This window comes from Plecotus auritus (genome assembly GCF_963455305.1).
Source record: "Plecotus auritus genome assembly, chromosome: 9".
In the NCBI taxonomy this organism is placed as follows: Eukaryota; Metazoa; Chordata; class Mammalia; order Chiroptera; family Vespertilionidae; genus Plecotus; species Plecotus auritus.
In genome coordinates, this window is record NC_137783.1 from 25,639,916 (window position 1) to 25,662,513 (window position 22,598).

At 37.0% G+C, this 22,598-nt stretch overlaps 1 protein-coding gene across 1 annotated transcript in view; it reads right to left on the reverse strand.

Moving 5' to 3' along the window:
* The window catches only part of KIF11 (kinesin family member 11), a 45,792-nt gene extending 23,754 nt beyond the window's left edge, over positions 1-22,038 (reverse strand). Inside the window, exons 1-11 of the mRNA XM_080640814.1 lie at positions 21,928-22,038; positions 14,060-14,192; positions 13,657-13,754; positions 13,491-13,569; positions 12,086-12,271; positions 11,851-11,975; positions 8,278-8,368; positions 7,095-7,337; positions 5,451-5,546; positions 1,997-2,085; positions 223-310 (exon numbers count right to left, since the gene is read on the reverse strand). Coding sequence (XP_080496940.1) covers positions 223-310; positions 1,997-2,085; positions 5,451-5,546; positions 7,095-7,337; positions 8,278-8,368; positions 11,851-11,975; positions 12,086-12,271; positions 13,491-13,569; positions 13,657-13,754; positions 14,060-14,192; positions 21,928-22,004 — 1,305 coding nt within the window. The 5' untranslated portion in view covers positions 22,005-22,038. The remainder of the gene's footprint in view (positions 1-222; positions 311-1,996; positions 2,086-5,450; positions 5,547-7,094; positions 7,338-8,277; positions 8,369-11,850; positions 11,976-12,085; positions 12,272-13,490; positions 13,570-13,656; positions 13,755-14,059; positions 14,193-21,927) is intronic.
* Between the last annotated feature and the right edge of the window lie 560 nt (positions 22,039-22,598).

Genomic DNA, 22,598 nt, shown 5'->3' on the forward strand with positions numbered 1-22,598 from the left:
CCCAGTAGGAGACATGCAGGAGGCAGCCGATCAATGATTCTCTCTTAACATTTATGTTTCTTCATTACAATTGTGACAAAATTATGATACAATTTATTTTCAGTATATGGGTCAGCCCCATATACTGAAAAAAATCTTAAAAAATATAGATCCCTCACATTCTGAAATTTTCTTTAAATATTTGCTTTTTACATAATATCCAATATTGTTTGGAATGCTTACCCTACTTAGCTCCTCCTCAAGGGCACCAATTTTTTCAATCAATTCTACAATCTGGTCTTCTTGAACAGTTAGTTTTCCATTCATGGCTCTGAAATAAAGTTTAATATGAATTTAACAATTAGCATTTTTTTCCTAATTCCTAAACAATTTATTCTAACACAATTGTGGCAGTTACACATCAGCTTTGCCATTTGTCACTATCATGAAAATGATGCCTAGGTGCCAATAAGCAATACACACAAATTGCAAAAAATGAATATATTCTTTGTCCTTGTTTAATAATTGTTTTCCTGTTATCTCCATTTTGAAACCGAGAATCCCTACCCATAGGGGAAGAAATGTGTGTATATAAAATTTGAGAAGCAATGAAGCTAACAGAGGAATACAACTCACATAAAAAAGAGATAGGGGGGGAATACAACCTAAGTGTCTGAAATCAGGAATATGGAGCATAAACAGGACACAAAACTGGAGAACAGAATTAAAGTATGACAGAGCAATTACACCTCTCACTGCCTACTATACCCAAATATACCACAACACACATGTCACTATCAAACCACCACAGAAATCCTCAGGAGAGCAAAGGATTATTCTCTAGAGCAGATCCTCAGCCTCAGCACTACTGACATCATTTTGGACCAGATAATTCTGGTCTACTTTAATGGGTCTCTGATTTCTTGAGCATTAGCAAGTTTCAGAAGTGAATGCTGTCTTTTGTATTCTTTATCTTCCTGTTCCTTCATAACTACCAACAATTTTCTATTCCACATTGTGCTAAATGGCACAGATTCTTTTGTGAGTACAAATTTCCTCAAATTATTACCTGGAGATATTGTTCATTAAAGGAAAAGTTAGAACTGAGGTACAAAAGGAGAATTAGTTCTAACAGTCTTTTTTATTGTTGTTCATCCTCACCCAAGGATATTTTTCCATTGATTTTTTTTTTTAAGAGAGAGTCGGGGAGGTGGAAGAGAGAAAGAGAAAGAGAGAGATTGGCTGCCTCCTACATGTGCCCCAACCATCAAGGTCGAACCTACCTTGGGTGTAGGATCAAACCTACAACCAAGGTATGTGCTAACAGTCTTCTGATTAACTTTACTTTGAACAAACTACTCCAGGGCTTTAAAAAAAGTGAACAGATTAGTGGTTGCCGGAGGTTAGGGATCAGCAGAGAAGAACGTGGATATGAATATAAAGGGTCAGCAAAAGGGAGATCTTTGAGATGATAGTTCTGAACTACACAAATATACAAACTTGAAAAAATGATAGATTTATACACATACACTGTACCAATATCAATTTCCTAGTTTTGATAATGTAGTAAAGTTACTTAAGAGGTAATCAATTGCGGAAACTGGATGGAAAAATACATGGGACCTCTTTGTACTCTTCTTATAATTTCATGTGAATCTGTAATTATTTAAAAAATAAAAAATAGCCCTGGCCGGTGTGGCTCAGTGGTAGAGCGCAGGCCTTCACACAGGTCGGATTCCCAGTTAAGGGCATGTGCCTGGATTTCAGGTTCGTGCCCTACCCCAGGTGTCTCTCTCTCCTCCCTTCCACTGTCTCTAAATAAATGGGGAAAAAAAGTTAATATACAATCTTGTTAAACTGTTTCATAAGTACTTGTTAATATCAAAAGAAAAACAAGCATTGTAAAAAGAACAAATAAAGATTTTATTTACTGTCAAATAAGTAAATTTTACTTCCAACAGCCTGTTATCAGAAAATACTTATTCTTGGAAATTAATTTCCATAGCTAATGGCTTACCTAAAATTCTCTTCAGAAATGTACACCCCATTTTTTTCACGGGCTGCAGTAAGATCTCGTTTCAGACGCTCTATCTCTTCTGTATATTCCTACACAAGAAGAATATTGAAGGTGTCAATATAGAACAACCTTTTTTAAAATTTGGTTTGGGGATGATATAAAAAATATAAAAAGTTAGCCCTTTATCTTTTTTAAATCATAAAAATGTATGATAAAAAATAATAGCCATACTTTTCATTCAATATTAACCTGTACAGAATAGTCTTTCAACAGCTTTCAAAGAGCCTTTAAATTTATTCATTATAACAATATGGGTTTCTGAAAAAAACACCACACAACCTCCAGTACCCAGGTTGGTCTTCAAGTGGCATTTCACACTAAAAAAAACACACATCAGGATTTTTTAGAGAACTATCTGACTCTAGAGTTGGGGCAAGAAACATTCAAGATGAACCTAGAACATTTTGTCAAACAAAAGAAAAACGACGCTAAAAAATCTTAAGATAATGAAAAGGGCTCAAGAAATCACTTGGAGAAGTTACCATAGGTCAAAGGAGAAACAATTTTATCATCAAATTTTATATACACACATTTCTTCCCCTTTGGGTAGAGGTTCTCGGTTTCAAAATGGAGATAACGGATAATAGCTACAATGGATTAACACAAAAATTTTAAGTCCATGAGTTTATAATGACATTAAGAAAGCTAGAAAACCACCCTGGCCAGGTGGCTAAGTTGGTTGGAGCATTGTCCCATACACCAAAAGGTTTTGGGTTCAATTCCCTGTCCAAGAGGCAACTAATCTCTCTCTTTCTCTCTCTCTCTTCCCTCTTCCCTCCCTCCCTCTCCTGTCTCCCTCTTTCTCTTAAAAAAAAATTTTTTTTTCAATTAAAAAACATATCCTCAGGTGAAAAGAAAAAAAGCAAGCTAGAAAAATCAATGCATTATTCTCAAAACTGTCAAATAAAGGAAATGAATCAAGCATTTTTCCTGCCTTTCTATAAGAAGTATACCCTAGAGCAGTGGTTGGCAAACTGCGTCTCGCGAGCCACATGTGGCTCTTTGGTCCCTTGACTGTGGCTCTTCCACAAAATACCACGGCCTGGCGAGTCTATTTTGACGAAGTGGCGTTAGAAGAAGTTTAAGTTTAAAAAATTTGGCTCTCAAAAGAAATTTCTATCGTTGTACTGTTGATATTTGGCTCTGTTGACTAATGAGTTTGCCGACCACTGCCCTAGGGTAGCTGAGGGCAAGTTCCTCATTATAGAGGTAGTCCAGCAATTAGTTAAGAAAAATTGAATTAGAAAATTACCATTTTACAACCCTTAAAGAACTAATGGATCAACTCATTGAATATCATCAATTCCTTAAAAAAGCAGACTATGTGCTTCCTGGTAGGAGAACATACCACCACCTAAGAAACAGTTTTGCCAAAAATACATAAATAAGATTAAACTGGAATCTATGAAACCTCACGATCCAGATATGCAGAAAAATACAAAGAACAGAACATGTCAAAAGATACTACAAGGACAAAAAATACAGGTACTTCCACAAATAAATTATAGGGGCAGTAAAAGGTGAAAGGAGAATCAATGTATTGAAACCAAAGATAAATCCAAAAATTACAAAGGGAAGCCTTACTTGGACCTTAAAACAAACTACTTTAAAAGTATATACACTGAAACAGTTGACATTTTAAACAATGGCTGAATATTTTATCATATTAAAGAATTACTATTAAATATTTTTAGATTTAACATAACTAGGGTTCAAAAATTCAAGTGTCTAAATAAAATAAATACTTGTAAAAGAGCCTAATATTTTTAAAATAATAAATGTAAAGTCAATGTAGTTTTTCTCAGAGCCTGATAATTTTGAGATACTTTACAAAGAAAAAGGTTTTCTTTCATAAACTTATTTTTAAACTGTTTACATGATTCCAAGAGTTATTACACAGCTACAATGTGTAATATTGGTGGAGGGACGTATAAATCAATGGAATAGAATACAGCCCAGAGATGTACCCACAAAAACATACCCAACTGATTTTTCACAAAGGTACAAAATCAATTCAAATGAGAAAATACAGCCTTTTCAACAAAGGATGCTAAAGCAATCCAAAAGGCCCTCTACCCAATAGATAAAAAATATGCAGCTTGACCCAAGTTTTACACCTTAATCAAAAGACGATTCAAAATGAATTATGGACTTAAATGTGAAATGTAGAGATACAAAAATTTCAAAAGAAAAAAACGTCAGGATCTAGAGCTAGGCATAGAGTTCTTACAACTGACACCAAAAGCACAATCCATAAAAGGAAAAAATTAATCACACTGAATTCAAAAACATTTGCTCTACAAAAGTCCTTATGAAGATGAGAAGACAACTACAAACTAGAAAATAATTACAAACCGTGTTTGTGATATGGACTAGTATCTAGAACATATGAAGAACTTTCAAACCACAACCATAAAAAACTCAAACAATCCAATTAGAAAATGGGCCTAGTCCAGCTGGTGTGGCTCAGTGGGTTAGTATCAACCTATGAACCAAAGATCACACTTAGATTCCTGGTCAGGGCACCTGCCCAGGTGTGGGCTCAATCCCCACAGTAGGGGGTGTACAGGAGGCAGCAGATCAGTGATTATCTCTCATCATTGATATTTCTATCTGTCCCTCTCTCTCCCTCTCTGAAATAAAAAAAAATTTTAAAGTAAAAAAATAAAATGAAAAGGACCCAAATACACACTTCTCCAAAGAGGATATACAGATGGTCGATATGAGATATCACCTCACATGTGTCAGAATGGCTATCATCAATATCAATAAACAAATAATGGTGAGGATGGGGGGAAAAGGGAGCCCTTCATGCACTGTTGGTGGGAATGCAGATTGGTGCAGTCACTGTGGAAAGCCATATGGGGTTCCCTCAAAAAATTAAAAATGAAACTGCCTTATGACCCAGTGATTCCACTTCTGGAAATTTATCTGAAGAAACCCAAAACACTAAATTGAAAGAATATTTGCAACCTTATGTTCTTTGCAGTGTTACTTACAATAGTCAAGATTTGGAAGCAGCCCAAGTGCCCATCAGTAGATGAGTGGATAAAGAAAAGCTGTGGTACATTTACACAACAAAATACTGCTCTTGGCCATAAATGTAATTATACCCTAATGTATAGTAACTATACATGTTACCCTTAAGTTGTAAACAAATAAATAAACTTTTTAAATGTAAATATTTTTAAATTTTGCTGATTTAATAGAGCTGGAAAAGTCAACATGTTAGCATTAGAAAAAATATTTTAACATACAAGGTATTTAGTTTAGATTATTAAATGAAAAGCCCTACCACAGGCAATTTAACAAATCTTTTAATAATTATTGCAATTTCTTATTTTCACATTTGTCAAACAAGATTACATTACTCCACAAAAAAATGCACAATTACCTTAATAAGGGCTTTTTTGGTTAGTTTCTGGTTAACTTCAGGCTTATTCAGTATGTTCTTTGCTCTATGAGCATATTCCAATGTACTCAGAGTTTCCTGTGATGAAAAGGCCAATTACTAAAGATACTATGAGAATGTAGTTCTGTTACCTAATATGTACTATAAAATAACTCATAAGTAATAATTTATGGTTATAGGTAATCTGAAAATCTACCACTAAGACTATTATACCCAACTTTTAAAAAAAAGATTTTTCAAAACATCCCTATCTTTTTTCTTTCTCCTCAATGTTTAGGGTATTTAACTTTATAATAACTTGATCTAGTAATTTTTTAAATTCAATCAACTGATGAATAAACAAAATGTCCTATAACCATGTAATGGAATATTACTCATCCACCAAAAGAAATGAAGTATTGATACATGCTACAATATGAACAATGAAAACATTATGGTAAGTGAAAGAAGCCGGTCACAAAAGAACACTTATTGTATGATTCCATGTATATGAAATATTCAGATAGGCAAATCTATAGATTAAGAAAAGTAGATTAGTAGTAACGAAAGGCTGGGAGTTGGGGCAGACTGGGGTGATGAAATATTTTAAACTTAGATTTTGGTAATGATTGCACAGCTCTGTGAACATAGTAATAATGGGTGAATTTTATGGTATGTGAATCATATCTCAATAAAAATATTTTTTTAAGTACAGGAGAGTTAGAGACCTTATAAAGTTTTTCTAATTCCATTCAAAATAGATGATTATTACAATAAAGTAAGAGTCAATTCTGCCATTTTTGTTGCTTCTTTTGGTTTTCCCACCTATTCCAACACACCCAACCCCACCTTCACTGCTCTCTAAGCAGTCTAAACACTAACATTCACTTAACTTCTAAGTCCTCAATTAAATCTCTATATCCCATGTAACCATATACTGCTAATGACCACAGCAATTTTCTTTGAAGACTGTGTGGAAAAAGCTAATAAGCAACTGGCTTTTTAAGATTAAAAACTCTGCCAGGAAGGAGAAAGACATTTTTTTCAGTGGTGTCCTCCTAAATGTGTCCATATGCAATGTCCAGAGTCTTTTTATTATAGTACAGAATTAATTCAGCCAATGGATGAACTTTTAAAACGAGACAGCACCCTGGCCAGGTGGCTCGTTTAATTGGAGCATCATCCCGTGCACCAAAAAGGTTGCAGTTTCAATTCCTGGTCAGGGCACATACCTAGGTTGCAGGTTCAATACCCAGTAAGGGTGTGTATGGGAGGCAGCCGATTGATGTTTCTCTCTAAGAAAATTAAAAAATAATAAATAAATAAATAAATAAAGAGCCTGGCTGATGTGGCTCAGTGATTGAGCATTGACCCATGCACCAAGCGGTCACTGTTTTGATCCCTGGCCAGAGCACATGCCTGGGTTGCAGGTTCAATCCCCAATACGGGGCATGCAGGAGGCAGCCAGTCGATGTTTCTCTCTCATAGATGTTTCTATCTCTCTCTCCCTCTTCCTTCCTCACTCTCTTAAAAAAAAAAAAAAAATCAATAAAAACATTTAAAAAAAGAATAAATAAAATAAAATAATGTGATAGCTAAATAAGAATTACAGCTACTACACTGGCAGATACTGTTCAAAGAGCTTACCTCAAGATTAAGAGATGCAGGAGAAATTGTAGCAATTATAGATGTTCTTGTACGTCCCCCAAGAGAATCCTGGAGGATTCTGGTTAGTTTAGATTCTCGGTAAGGAACATGAGGTGTTCTTTCTACAAGAGCAGTAATAACTCTTCCCAAAGTCAACAGGGATTGGTTGATATTTCCAGCTTCCCGAGCTCTCTTATCCACTGCTCCAGAACGGCCAATGTTTTCACTTCCTGCAAGATCAACCTTGAATTAAAAAAAAAAAATAGGTTGTCATTCTATTAGATTTGGACTCAAAGATGTTCATTCTCATATTATACATAATATATTAAATAACCAGCAAAGTAAGTTTTCTATAATAATAACAACCCACTACAAAGCTAATAACCCAGTGACTATAAAAATATTGTCTAGAAGTATAAAATTTCAGGCCGCTCTCTGAAGGGATCAAGAATAAAGTAATAGAAGAGAACTACCAATCCCACTTCTGGGTAAATATCTTAAGGTAATGAAATCAGTATCTCAAAGAGATATCTGCACTCTCATGTCCATTGCATTATTCAGAATAGCCTAGATGTGGAAACAATCTAAGTGTCTGTCAATGGATGAATAGATAAAGATGTGGTATATACACACGATTAAATATTATTCAGCCATGAGAAAGAAAATTCTACCACTTACAACAACATGGAGGAACTTAGAGGACATTATGCTAATTGAAAAAAAACAGACAGAGAAAGACAAAAAGACAAATACTGTATGACCTCACTTATATGTGGAATCAGCGAGGAGGGGGAGAAAGTCCAACTCATAAAAACGGAGAGTAGAATAATGGTTATCAGGAACAGAGAGGTCAGGAAGATAGGGAGAAGATGCTGGTCAAAGGGTAAAGACCTTCAGTGTTAAGGTAAGTTCTGATATACACTAGTACAGTTAATAATACTATACTGAAATTTGCTGGGAGTAGATCCTAAGTTTTGTCACCAAAATAATGATGATGATAATAATAATAATAATGATGATAATGTGAGGTAATGAATGTGTTAATTTGATTGTGGTAATCATTTTACAAAGAATATGTATATCAAATCATCACACTGTCCACTTTAAATACGTAATTTTATTTGTCAATAAAGCTGGAATAAAAACACAAGAATGAAACAGTGGTATTAAGGTAGATGCTTACCAAGTTCAACTTTCCAATTTTAACAAGCTCCTCTCCATCAATTGTAGTTTCTTTCATATGTATTGTAACAGAGAAAACTGAGTGGGAACGACTAGAAAAGATCAAGTTACCCAGTCATTATAATACAAAATATTATTTGCTTTCTATAAAATATTAAAAACAGCAAAGAAAGATCTAAATCCACAAAAGTAAAGAAAGATAGTATCTGCCCTGGCAGAGTAGCTCAGTTGGTTGAGCATCATCTGGATGTGGCAAGGTTGCAGGTTCAATCCCTGTCAGGGCACATACAAGGATCAACCAATGAGTGTATAAATAAGTGGAACAACTCAATATTTCTCTCTCTCTCTCTCTCTCTCTCTCTCTCTCTCTCTCTCTCTCCTCCCCTCTTTCTCTCTCTCTCTCTCTCTCTCTCTCTCTCTCTCTCTCTCTCTCTCTCTCCTCCCCTCTTTCTCTCTCTGTCTCAAAACCAATAAATAAAAAAAGAAAGATAGCCCTAACCAGTTTGGCTCAGTGGATAGAGCGTCAGCCTGCTGACTCAAGGGTCCCAGGTTCGATTCCAGTCAAGGGCATATACTTTGGTTGCGGGCACATACCCAGTAGGAAGTGTGCAAGAGACAGCTGATTGATGTTTCTCTCTCATCGATGTTTCTAACTCTCTATCCCTCTCCCTTCTTCTCTGTAAAAAATCAATAAAATATATTTTTTTAAAAAAAAGAAAGATAGTATCTCACAGGAGGTTTTTGCTTTCTTGTACCTACTGCCTGTAGAATACAATAAGAAGCTACTTGAAAACATCTTAAAAGACTCAGGAACTAGAATCCCCAGGCACCTCTGAAAGCTGGATGTTAGGTAGGGTTGGGGACAGTTGCCTGATGTGTCAGAGGGGAAGGCTTGCAATCAATCTTCCTATTCATAAGAACCATCTGACATATATCATTACCATAAATTCAAACAGCCCCAGGCAAGCCATCAGATTACTCCCCCAGTGTCAACTGCTATAAAAGTTCATTGCTCTGCTTTGAGAATGTTATCAGAAAGGTAATTCCTTTCCCTGAACAGCAGAAATAGTAAGTAGCAGTGACTACCAAAACACTACAAGATAATCACTGTTAGATTATAAAGTGTTCCAAAGTATATCTTATGCTATATATTGACATTTGGCTTTTATCTGAGGGATACAAAAATTATACAGTCGTGCACAGCTTAATAACAGGAATAAGTTCTGAGAAATGCGTCATTAGGCAATTCATTGTTATGCAAACATCACAGAGTGTACTTACACAAATCTAAATGGTATAGTCTCTACCGTAATTGAATGTGCTATACTTTTATACGACTGGAAGCACAGGTTTGTTTATACCAGAATTACCAGAAATATGTAAGTAATGCTTTAATTCTACACTGTTGACAGTTATGATGTCACTACATGACAGGAATTTTTCAGATCACTATGGGACCACTGTCACATACGCAGTCTACCAATAACCAAATGCTGTTATGTAACTAATGACTATATAAGGCACCCAAAGACATCTTTCCTTTCTGTATCAATGACATTTGGAAACATCATTGTTTGTTAATGTCACTGATGGTGGGAAATACGGTAATTTTCTTATTTGGACTTTTCTTGTTACTTGAAAAATTTTTACAGTAAATACCATTTTTACAAAACTTAAATTATTTAAAATTACCGAAAAGGGGATAGGCACAATCTATAATAATAAAAGCGTAATATGCTAATTAGACCAGACAGCCGAACGACCTTCTGGACATCATTGTGGATGAAGCCGCCATGGCGGGGGGCCGAGGCAGAGGCGGTTAGGGGTGATCAGGCAGGCAGAGTGGTTAGGGGTAATCAGGCAGGCATGTGGTTAGGAGCCAGCAGTCTTGGATTGCAAGAGGGTGCAGGCTGGGCTGAGGAACACACACACACACACACACACACACACACACACACACACCCATGCACGAATTCGTATACCAGGCCTCTAGTATAAACAAAAACTGTAAATCTAAATCATAATATACATTTCATGTTTTTCTACCATTATTTATCCATTCCTAATCTAACATTGTGTAATTATTGCAATTAAGCACATACATCAACTCTCTTTTGGAAATTTTAATTGTCTTCTTTTTATCATATACATTCATAAAAAGAGATCTTTACTCCAATCTACATATTTTTTAAAAAGGAGGCCCAAATTATACAAATTTATAAAATAATACAAATTTTGAAATATGGTTTTATTGATTTTTTTTTGTTTTTAGAGAGAGGAAAGAAGAGGGAGAGAAACATAGATCAGCAGTCTCCTGCACATGCCCCATCCAGGGACCAAACCTGCAACCCAGGTATGTGCTCTGACCAGGAATCACATGGGATGATGTTCAACCAACTGAACCACACCAGCCAGGGAACAAAATAATAAGAATTTTATGTTTTAGACAAAAATTTTCTGAGAAAGGAAATTTTACTTAGTCATAAATTCATTCCTCCAAATTCTATATAAAATTAAGTTACAAGCCAATCAGAATGGAAATTTCATTTTATGATTGATTTATAGCTTATGTTTTAAAAATGGAAAGCTATTATAGGAAAATGTAAAATTAGGATTTTAATTACTTTCATGTTTTTTTTCTTTAAATGCATACATATTTTTATAAAGTTGCAATTATAATTGCTTATAAAATTGCAGTTATAACTGTAGAAATATTCAATAAGGGAGCAAAGAAATAAGAGATCTAGTCATTTTGTAGCTCAAGGAAACAGATATTCAGATAAGTTCACTTATTTACCCAAAGTCACATATTTAACTACAGAACTGGAACTAAACACAAATACCTAATTCCCAACCCACAACTCTTCCAATTACAGTCTGATGTTTCCTTCAAAAACCAACAGGAAAAAACTCACTTCTAACTTGGTAAACTGCATTTGTAGAATTTGGGATTTATCCTATAGAGGGCGCTATCAAATATGGCCTTTTGTCCCCTTGAAAGTCAGTTAGTGATCATCCATCTTCCTACATTAACAAGAAGCCGTTTGAAAAAAAAATTATGTTGTATAACCTAAATATATACAAATTTGTTAATCACGCCTAAATAAAGTTGAAAAAAATAAAATAGTCATTTGACTTTCTTCTAATCCTTCCTCAAACCAAGGTTTTTCAAACTATGTTCTAAATATACATAGTGGCTTCAGAAATGTGCTCAGAGTAAACCTTCTTAAGGCTGAAGATATAAGCCTCTGAGAATTCCATCCCAAATTCAACTATAGCAGAAATATTTTAATCAGGGCTCCCATGTACAATTTCATTTAGCAGCTTAAAAAAATCTACTTTAAAATAGTTTAATGCTTCCGCTCTAGTTCAACTTGTCTTTCTTCTCCTTTCAGCATTCTTCCAATATTGGTGCTTCCCTATAAATCTCAAACCAATTACTAAGGCATGCAATCTAACATAAAATCTAGGTATGTGATTCACATACTTTGACCCACCCCAATTTGACTTCCCCCAAGTTTGTAATTTTTCCTAAAAAGAAAATGGAGCATGAGGAAGACAATGGCTTTCTTACCTAGAGTATGCATTCATTAATGTTGCTGCAGTTGTCCTTTTTGCTGCTCCCTTCTCCAAAATTTGATAAACTTCATCCTTGTTGTGTACTGTAATTTCTTCTAAACCTTTGATTATCACTCCTCTCTGACAGAATATTTTTAAAAAGCACCCATTAGATTTGTTAACACACACACACTTCTCAAAGCATCACACATTAAAATTTGCAGATATTTCATTCTCAAAGACTGAGTTACCTTGTTACGTGGATCATCAAACATCTGTAGTCTCTCAGAAACATCAGAAGATGGATTAAGGAGATCAAAAAGTTCTTCATTATAGATTTCCAACAGAGACACTTTGACTGAAAATTCAGTACCATTAGCAGTAAGTTTCTCAAAGATCTGATGAAGAGTACGTGGAATTATACCAGCCAAAGGATCCTGAAATTATAATATTAATAAGGACTAAAATAAAGAATGGAATTTACTGTGGAATTAAAACTGTTAAAAAAAAAAAAAGCTAACCTAATGTTAGAAAAGCCAAGTCATTTACAGTCTATTTAAGAGTAATTATTCTTCATACCTTTCACTAATCTGCCATGCCTCCCAGATACTTTATGCCTGAGCATTACAAAAAAACCAACTGAACTGAGCTGCTTATAAAGCCAAGTTCAATAATCTTTTCCAACTTTTCTCATAAATATATTACATTACCATTTTAATCAGAAAAAAGGGCCCATTAAAAGTATATTCCCTAATTCTGACATATAACAGGATTGTTTCTCAAATGTTTAAGTATCCTTAACACAATTGTTAAGAATCCCTAAATTTTGAAATTGTGCCTTAAGCCTATTCCATATCACCTACAGTTACAATTCCATGTATATATTAAGTTAATGCCTCAACTAACCTCTAGGAAAAAAGGACCTACCTAAATGTTAATAATTTGAAAACTGACTTAGTCATTAAATCAATTGAAACATTTGGTGAAAATCATTGTGAAATGTACTATTTGTTCTCTACTATATTCAACAATGCAGTAATCTTAATTTCTTGAACACATAAGGTGATCATTAATAAAGTACCATACTGCCCTTGCTATTTTAACTTTATGAGATTCATTACCTCGTTGCAAGGTCTTCCCCTTCAAGCCACACTCACATTTCACTTTTCCACAATATTCTGCTCCAACTATTCTGCCTCCTCTCTTAGCACTTAACTGTACTATATGTATTGTCCTAGTCCAGTGGTCGGCAAACTCATTAGTCAACAGAGCCAAATATCAACAGTACAACGATTGAAATTTCTTTTGAGAGCCAAATTTTTTAAACTTAAACTTCTTCTAACGCCACTTCTTCAAAATAGACTCGACCAGACCGTGGTATTTTGTGGAAGAGCCACACTCAAGGGGCCAAAGAGCCACATGTGGCTCGCGAGCCGCGGTTTCCGACCACTGGCCTAGTCTCTCCCAATGAGACAATATGTTTCTTAAACAGAAGCCATACCATATACTTTAATTTTACTAGAGTAGTAGTTAATCCTAAATTCCCACTTAACATGGGTACTCTTTCTCTATTTGAAGACAAAGTCCTTAAACAAAGTTTTATTCAGTTATATTTCAGCTACTTTAGAGACAGAGTCTGTTATAAGCAACAAATACCTCCTCCCAAGTATACTCTTCATTAGGTGACCTTTCCCCTTCCATTGTAAAGGTTTTTCCAGTGCCAGTTTGGCCATATCTGTCAAGATTAACAAAAATGTTAAATAAAAACCAAACATATACATCTAAACCTTTTCAACAATTTGAAAAATAATGTTTCACTCACGCAAAGATAGTGCAATTATAGCCCATAATAACTTCATCCAGAATTGGACAAACAATACTTCGATAAACATCTATTTGTTTAGTAGATGCACCAAAAACCTATAAAGGAAAAAAATCAAGCTGAAGGTAGGCAAGGGGGGTACGGGGGAACATCTGTAATAGTGTCAACAATAAAAATGAAGTTTTTTAAAAAATCAAAGCGTTTCTTCAATTAAAAAATTAGTAATTAACCACTTTAATAATTTTATTTTTAATATATTAACTCATTCAGCTCACTAGAAACCAGTGACAATAATAAGTCAACTGAAATTTGTCCTTGTACACTAGAACCTAGAGGAAATATGTATACTAGGATAACTTTACATTAGTGAATAACAGAGAAGTAGCAGCATCTTAAGAAGTACCATATCAAAAGTGTATGTTTTCCTTGAGCTCTTGTCAGCCAATCCTCCAGTTCGTACACTGACTTCTTTTCGTACATGATCACATTCTACTACAGAATGGGCGCTAGCTTTCCGCTCTGCCAAATTAAATGGTCTATAAAAAGAAATACATAATGTTATTTAAGAGCTTTTAGTTATCATGTTACTGATAAGATTTTCATTAATACCTTAGACAAGAACAATGTGACATTTTGACTGCACTACTGGTGATAGGGACTAAATGGGGGCAAAGTGATACTGCTAAAGCAAACAGAATTTTAAGGGTTTCAATTCCCAGAAATAAAATTAGTTTTTTAAATTTTCAAAGCTATGTAAAACATTACAATTCTGACAGTTTCTTAGTGTAGATGCTAACAGAATTAAATTGTAAAAAATGTCACACTTATTTTTCAGAATTCTATTTCCACTATTCTTAGCATCTGATCAAGTTAGGCTATGATGTAGTAGAAACATGCCAAATTTGTGTTCAAAATACAAACCTGCCAACGGGTAACTGAACAAAATAAAAAATAGGTACAAAAAAATGACTAATGCATAGAGTCCTTCCTATGTGTCAGGCACTCACTGTTGCAAGTGCTTTATATGTGGTAAAACTCAGTTTGTCCTCACAGTGAGGTCTAGTGGAGAACAGTGACATAAAACAAAAGATTATAAAAGAGGTGATGTTTAGAAAGGGTATGCAAAAGGCACTGTTAGGAACATAGAACAAAGATTTAATGTGGTCCTGATTGGGACAGGGCAGGATGGAGGAGGCATGGGTGATGGTAAAGACTTCCTGAGGAAGTAATCTTCTAAGCTAAATTCCTCCTTAGGCATTTCAGTCCAGTGAGGACTCGGAGCCAGTCTGCTTGGGCAATGTAGCACTTTGCCTCTGTTTCCTCATTTGAAAAGTGGGCCTCGTAATACCGCCAACCATTATAGTACCAACCGACCAGCAGTGTGGGGAAAGAAATTCTTTGTTTACTGTTTCCCCAGAGTTTGCTACTATGCTTAGCAACCAGTAGGCACTCAAATATCTGTTAAAATTACATTGCTTAATAAATGTCACCCAAAGAGGAATGAAGGGAAAGCTAAAAACAAACAAAAAACACCCACAGTAGCATCCATAAGATATTTATATATAGTACTTAACACACATCTGGGCCAAAGGGAGAAATGTACTCTTGATCTGAGTTCATTTTTCCCAATGAGTATCACATATTATGGAAAGACATGCCAAATAAGAAATTATCTTTCCCCTCATCACAGACAAGCCAAGTTGCTTTATTTTAAGAAGGATACCACAATGTACTCTGGCATGCCCCACTCCCTAGCATATTTTTTGTTGTTGTTAATCCTCAACCTAGGATATTTTTCTGTTGATTTTTAGAGAAAGTGGAAGGGAGAGACAGAGAGAAACACATCAATTGGTTGTCTCCTGCACACACCCTGACCCGGACAGGGATCGAGCCTGCAACTGAGGTAAGTGCCCTTGACCTGTATCGAACCTGGGATCCTTCAGTCTGTGGGCCGATGCTCTATCCACCATTAAGCCAAACTGGCTAGGGCTCCCTAGCATATTTTTGACTGGTCAGAAGACCAAATGTGTGATCCTAGGAAATTTAACTTAGCAACTCCCAGGTAATATCTGGTAATGCTGTCATTTGCCAAATGTACTGAAGTCTAAACAATGCACATGTAATCCACAGCATGCATTATTAGAAGTTCAACAAAACTAAGTCAAAACCAACTCATACTGAGAGGCCAAAGAATATAAAGTAGAGTGAATTCTCATGTGCTTAAAGCTTTTCCAATTAGTCTACTATTCTTAGCAACCTTAAACAAATCTCTTGCATGTGATTAAGTTACCAAATGAATACCATTCAGGCTGTCAGGACAGAGTAGTAAAAATTCACATAGATCACACATTCCTAAAAGTTATCAAAACTCCCAGAGGAGCTTTAGGGACTCATTGTATTACAAAAAAGAGTACTACCAAGCCACTATTTTCCTATTCTGATGAGAAACTGCAGGGTTTCTGCTGATGGCATTAATAAACCCATCAATTCCTTGGCCTCACTAGAGTTCTATTAAAATTCAAACAGTCACTCTGGCCAGGTAGCTTGGTTGGTTGGACTGTTGTCCTGTACACCAAAAGGTTTCGGGTTTGACTCCCAGTCACATAACTAAGGCACATAACTAAGATGCAGATTCAATGCCCAGTTGGAGCAAGAACGAGAGGCAACTGATAGATGTTTCTCTCACTCTCCCTTCTTCTCTCTAAAAATCAATGAAAATACCCCTCAGGTGAGAATTCAAACAAACAAAAATAAATAAACAAGTACAAATAGGCAGTTATAAAATAGTCACGAGGATGGAGAGTTCAGCATAGGTAATATAATCTATATATATCTATATATATAAAAGGCTAATATGCAAAGTGTCCCTTTGAGAGTTCAACTGGGAGTTCAATCACTCGCTATGATGTGCACTGACCACCAGGGGGGCGGCATGAAACGAAGAAAGGCCCCTGCCAGCAGCTGGAAGGAAGGCTCCAGCTGGCAGCTGGAAGGCCCTGATCCGCCAGGGCTAGGGACCCTACTCATGCATGAATTTCATGCACCAGGCCTCTAGTCAATAATCCTATCTAATAAAAGAGTAATATGCAAAGTGACTGTACCTCCGCTACACCCACAAGTCACGCCCACAAGCCAATCAGGCGCAAGTATGCAAATTAACCCAACCAAGATGGCGGTTAATTTGCATATCCAGGAGTAGAGTGAAGACTAAAGACAGAGTAGAAGGAAGCCAAGGGTTGCAGAAGGGAGCGAAGCTGCGGAGAAGCAAGCAAGTGGGGCGGGGGAGAAGGGAGGGAAGCAGGCAGGCCGGCGGAGAAGGGAGGGAAGCAGACCACCACAGGAAGCCCTATTGCAGGAATCTTCCTGCAACGGGCCTCTAGTATTGTTATAAGTATGTATGGGTACTAGATTTATGGGGGGATACTTCATAAGTCATATAAATGTCTAACTACTAAGCTGTATACCTAAAACTAGTATAATATTAAATGTCAACTGTAATTGAAAAAATTTTTTAAAAGAGGGGAGAAAAAGTCATCTTGTGGAAAAGTGTTAAATTTATTCATTCATCCCATAAACATTCAGCAAGTGTTTATTATGTGATAGAGACTTTTCTAGGTGCTTGGGATATAGCAGTGATCATAACCAAGTTTTAGGGCAGGGGCGGGGGAACAAAACATCCAAAGTTCCTATTCTCAGGGAGCTTTTACCCAAGTGTGTGTGTTGGGGGTCAGGAAGAGATGACAAGTCAATATATTAGATGTTGACAAATTTGAAATGAAAATAAAGCAGACCAGGGGATAGGAAATGATGCATGAGGAAAATAAGTATTTGCTGCTGTTATTTTAGAGTGGTCAGGGAAGGCTTCTCTGATAAAGGTGATATTTATGCAAAATATATAAAGTGAGAGAGCCAGCCATGTAACTATTTTGGTGTAAAAAGTTTCCAGCCCTAGACAGTGTGGCTCAGTTGGTTGGGCATCATCCGATGCAACCAAAGGTTGCTGGTTCGATTCCAGGTAGGGGGCATGCAGCAGAGCAGTGGATGAATATTCCACTCACATCGATGTTTCTCCCCCTCTTCCTTCCTCTCTCTAAAAATCAATAAAAAAATCTTTTTAAAAATCTTTCCAGCACGGCCGGTATGGCTCAGTGGTTGAGCATGCACCTATGAACCAGGAAGTCACGGTTCGATTCCCGGTCTGGGCACATGCCCAGGTTGCGTACTCGATCCAGTGTGTGGTATGCAGGAGGCAGCCAATCAATGAATCTCTCTCATCATTGATGTTTCTAGCTCTCTCTCCCTCTCCCTTTTTCTCTGAAATCAATAAAAACATATTTTTTTAAAAAAATCAGATACTGGGTGTTCAACAGTAGTGGCAGCAGCAGCAGTACGCTGGCAGATTCATTCCTCTACTTAAAACCTCAAACATTGGGCTACACAGTCTTCCTGACTTCAGGTAAAAGATGTCCAGCAAAACAACAGCAAACACCCACAATATAGCCAGGCAAGAACTGTGCAACAGTTATGATTAGAAGCCTCCAGTGAAAGAATCAAGGTTTCAGCAGCACCATGGACCTCATGTCCTACTGCGAGGAGTATGGCAGGAGTGGCCTGGCTGACATAATACCAACTACAGAAAACCTTTTCAAGGATAAAAAAAGCAACAACCCTGCACCATAGTATAGTGGACTAGTGCAGTGGTTCTCAACCTTTCTAATGCCGCAACCCTTTAATACAGTTCCTCATGTTGTGGTGACCCCCAACCATAAAATTATTTTCGTTGCTACTTCATAACTAATTTTGCTACTGTTATGAATCGTAATGTAAATATCTGTGTTTTCCGATGGTCTTAGGCTCTACAGCAGCGGTTCTCAACCTGTGGGTCGTGACGAAAATAATTTTATGGTTGGGCGTCACCACAACATGAGGAACTGTATTAAAGGGTCATTAGAAAGGTTGAGAACCACTGGACTAGTGGAACAGTCTTCTCTCAACAAAGCAAATTATAAGCAGCAACTCGAAGAGATTTACCTTCAGCTTATTTGTAACCACTGCTAATAACTAAAATGTTCTTAACTTGGAATAATGAACTCTGAAGTCTTTTTATTTTCCAAGTTGTCCTTTCTCTCAAATATCCTTTATGGATTTAATACAGAATCACAATTTTGTTTCCCATTTGGTAACTGGTGTCATATTGGGTTACTGTTTAAGGAAAGATGGTCTGGGCCTATTAAAAAATACAATGATATACTTTAAAACAGGGGTCCTCAAACTTTTTAAACAGGGGGCCAGTTCACTGTCCCTCAGACCGTTGGAGGGCCGGACTATAGTTTTAAAAAAAAAAACTATGAACAAATTCCTATGTGCACTGCGGGCCCAGGACGAGTCGGCTGCTAAGCAGGACAGGCAGTGGCACCCGGCGGGCGGGATAAATGTCCTCGGCGGGCCGCATGTGGCCCGCGGGCTGTAGTTTGAGGACGCCTGCTTTAAAATATATGAATAATTCAGATATGTTAAGACCTAAATTGCCTAAGCACTTTAGATTAAAATGCCAAAAATAACTTAAATACTAAAATCTTTATATTATGTTCTTAACAGGGTTTCTGCCAACTTGTAGAGTATACAAGGAGGAGAGGGTGTTTTGGGTATGTGTGTGTCTTTGTATCAAAGCTATTTCCTTATTAAAATTTTCTCCATACTATCAGTTCCTCAACTCTAGAAGTTATACCTTTATCTTGAGCTATTTATAGGTAGAATAAAAACTTCTTTTAATATAGTTATTGTACAAGTAAAGAACATCCTCCGGTTGTATTCAATGTAATCAAGTAATGAAGTCATCTCTCCTCTCCTGAAATCTTGCTGGCCTCCCAGGGTACAATAAACTGTGTGAATTAAAAATTCAAAACTGGAAAAAAAAAAAAAGAACATATGACAGAGACGATATGTGTCCTGAAAAACCTAAAATATTTATTACCTGGGACCTTTACAGAAAAGGTTTGACTATCCTGAGGGCCTCTTAAATTGTGGGGTTTTTTTTAAATATATTTTTATTGATTTCAGAAAGGGAGAGGGAGAGAGAGATAGAAACATCAATGATGAGAGAGAATCACTGACTGGTTGCTTCCTGCACGCCCCCTACTGGAATCCATCCTGCAACCTGGGCATGTGCCCTTGACCGGAATCAAACCTGGAACCACTCAGTCCACAGGGCGAGGTTCTATTCACTGAGCCAAACGGGCTGGGGCTTAAATTGTTATTTTCCTAAAGATAGAGGACATATTTGTACTAGAAAGGCTACTTGAAACAAAACAAAAACAAAAAAGCCAGGCTAATCTGAAAAAACATCCTTTATACTATACAACCTAAGCACTTTTCATTAGTGATAAAGTAAAATAAATGTATGGGGATAATAAACATGAAGTTCAGGGAAATGTTTAACTCTTGGAGTAGAGGAAGAAGGTTGGGGAGAGGGATGAATACAGTGATGCTCCAGCCGTAATGACTATTTTTGTTTCTAATCTGGGTGATAGATATACAGATGTCTAGTACAGTATTCTTTACAACTTTTTATAGGCTTGACATATTTTGCAACAAAAAATAAAGAAAATAAAACCACACAGCAATGTAATATTGCCTGGCTTTATTAAGGGATCAAAATAATCTAAAATTTTTCATTTGTAAAACAGGCTGCTGATTTTTTTAAAAAACCTTCAAAACATAAGCAACTATTAACAGAAGCCCTAGAATGCAACTGGAAATTCGACATAAGGTTACCACTAAATTTCCTCTCCGGCACCTAGATTAGAAGCTAGCTATAAGCCTTTGATATCTACAATTAAGTCACCAAAACAGACTAAACAATAACCTAGGGAAGTCCATTGACACATTTTAAAAATAACATTTAATTTTAGAATACTTGTGGATTTACAGAAAATTTGCTGAAGGTGTTAAAACAACAGCAAACAAAGAAATATGCAAAACACACATTCACCGGTAAACTGTGGAGAGCTTCTAAAAAGCTGAATAAATCAATCTCTAATTAAGCAACAGTTTGTACAAGTATGTTTTTCCTGTACCATCTAATCTTAAAACTGGTAAGTTACTTGGAAATAAATCAGGAGAGAGTTGAACTCCTCCATCCACCATCCTGAGAAGGCTGTCTCCTTCGTTGTTCTAGGGGAGACCAACTGGCAGCACAAGCCGATGGCTATCCTGGCTTACGTAGTCTCCTTGCCCTTTTAAAAACATAAACTCACTCTGTAACTTAATTTTTAAATTTTAAATACACTGATGTTTAGTAGGGATTAGAAAAATATTGCATCTAGAATAAACAAGTGATTGATTGCGTTTTTTGAGGCGACAAGGAGGATGGTAATCCCAATCTAAGTACTAAAACATCTGCAAAATGGCTATGCAGGAGTGGCGTATAAAAGTCACCCTTAAATCTTTGTCGACATCACTTTTTAAAAAAGACGCACTTAACACTAAAAACAGCGATCAAATTCTCCTTCTGAATATAGCAGTTAAACTATAACTTCCGACACAAATATCGGGAGGGGACCAAAGTTTTGCAATCCCAAAATATGCCTTTTGGGATTTTGATTTGAGGCTGGTTATTAATGACTCGCGGGGAAAACCCTCCCCCTTACCTGCCTAAAAGAGTTCAGATACAAAAACCTGCTTAAAGGAAAAGAGCATTCGCCTTAGTACCATGATATACAATTAAATGTAGCAGACAGAAATAGAGCAAAGCCTGTTTGTTGATCTTCATTCTGTGTACCTGTTTCAGGGTGGTCTAGGAAGACTTTGCTTTTTCCTCTACCAGTATATTGCCTCTTTCCCTTTCAAATCCCAGACCCCTACGCCCTAAGGGTCTCCTTTGTCCCAAGTGGCATATTAAACCGTAAATGCCCAATGCATCTTGGAATCTCACACTCTTATGGCATCCCTGCATGTACTTCCATAAGAAACTTTGAACATTCTCTCCTGCTAACCTGTCTCATGTTAATTTATTAGCCTAGCTAGGAGGATTTAGAAGGTGCAAGGGAAATTTTTCTGCTCCCCCACATATCCTTTCTTCTGAAAAAGACACTAATTTATTCCTCACCGCGACAAGTGTCATTTTTTCAACAGAATGCGGGGGACTATGAAACAGAAAGGTTAGGTCCCATCAGAAATTAAAAAAAAAAAAAAAATCCCTCTTCTCCGACCGCGCAGGAGGGAGCCCAACAGCAAAGCCCGGCGTCCCGATTCCCACCAGGCTCGCCCTACCTGCATCTCACCACCACCTGGATGTTCTTCCCCTTCTCCTCTTTCTTCTTCGTGGAGGAATTCGGCTGGGTCGCCATGACGGGACCCGCCGAGAAAACAAGGCCTGGTACTGGCGCGGACTGGGATGCCCACCTCCCCAGCCGGGTGCTGGCTTGGCGCGGGGGAATCGACGGAAGCAGTTCGGCGTCTCCGCTCTCCTCTACGGGCTCTGACTGGCCCCGAGGTAGTCCCGCACCAGCCGGGACCGTCAAATCAGCGATCTAGCCTCCGCCAGATGCCCAGGAAGCCGAGCAACGACTAGGCGCCTCAATTTGAAAAAAGAGCCCAGCCGCCCGGCCAATTGCAGAGCGGGCGCGCAATGCACCATGGGACGCGAATCGTCACCAGAGCCCCGCCCTCGGGGCGTGGCCCACGGGAAAGTAAAAAGCTGGTACGTCCGTGCAGGGCTGGAACTCGTAGTCCAATGAGAGACTCACGGGAGTAAACAAAATACTTCAACGCGACCTTGTTCAAATTACATAACATCTCTAAACCAAAATTTCTTCATCTGCAAAATAAAAATAATAGCAACCGTTTCAGAGAGCTGTGTGAGGATTAATGAGCTAACACGGGTAGCATAGCATAGATTAGAACAGGTAGTAAGTATTCAGGAAGACTGGCCATGATTATAA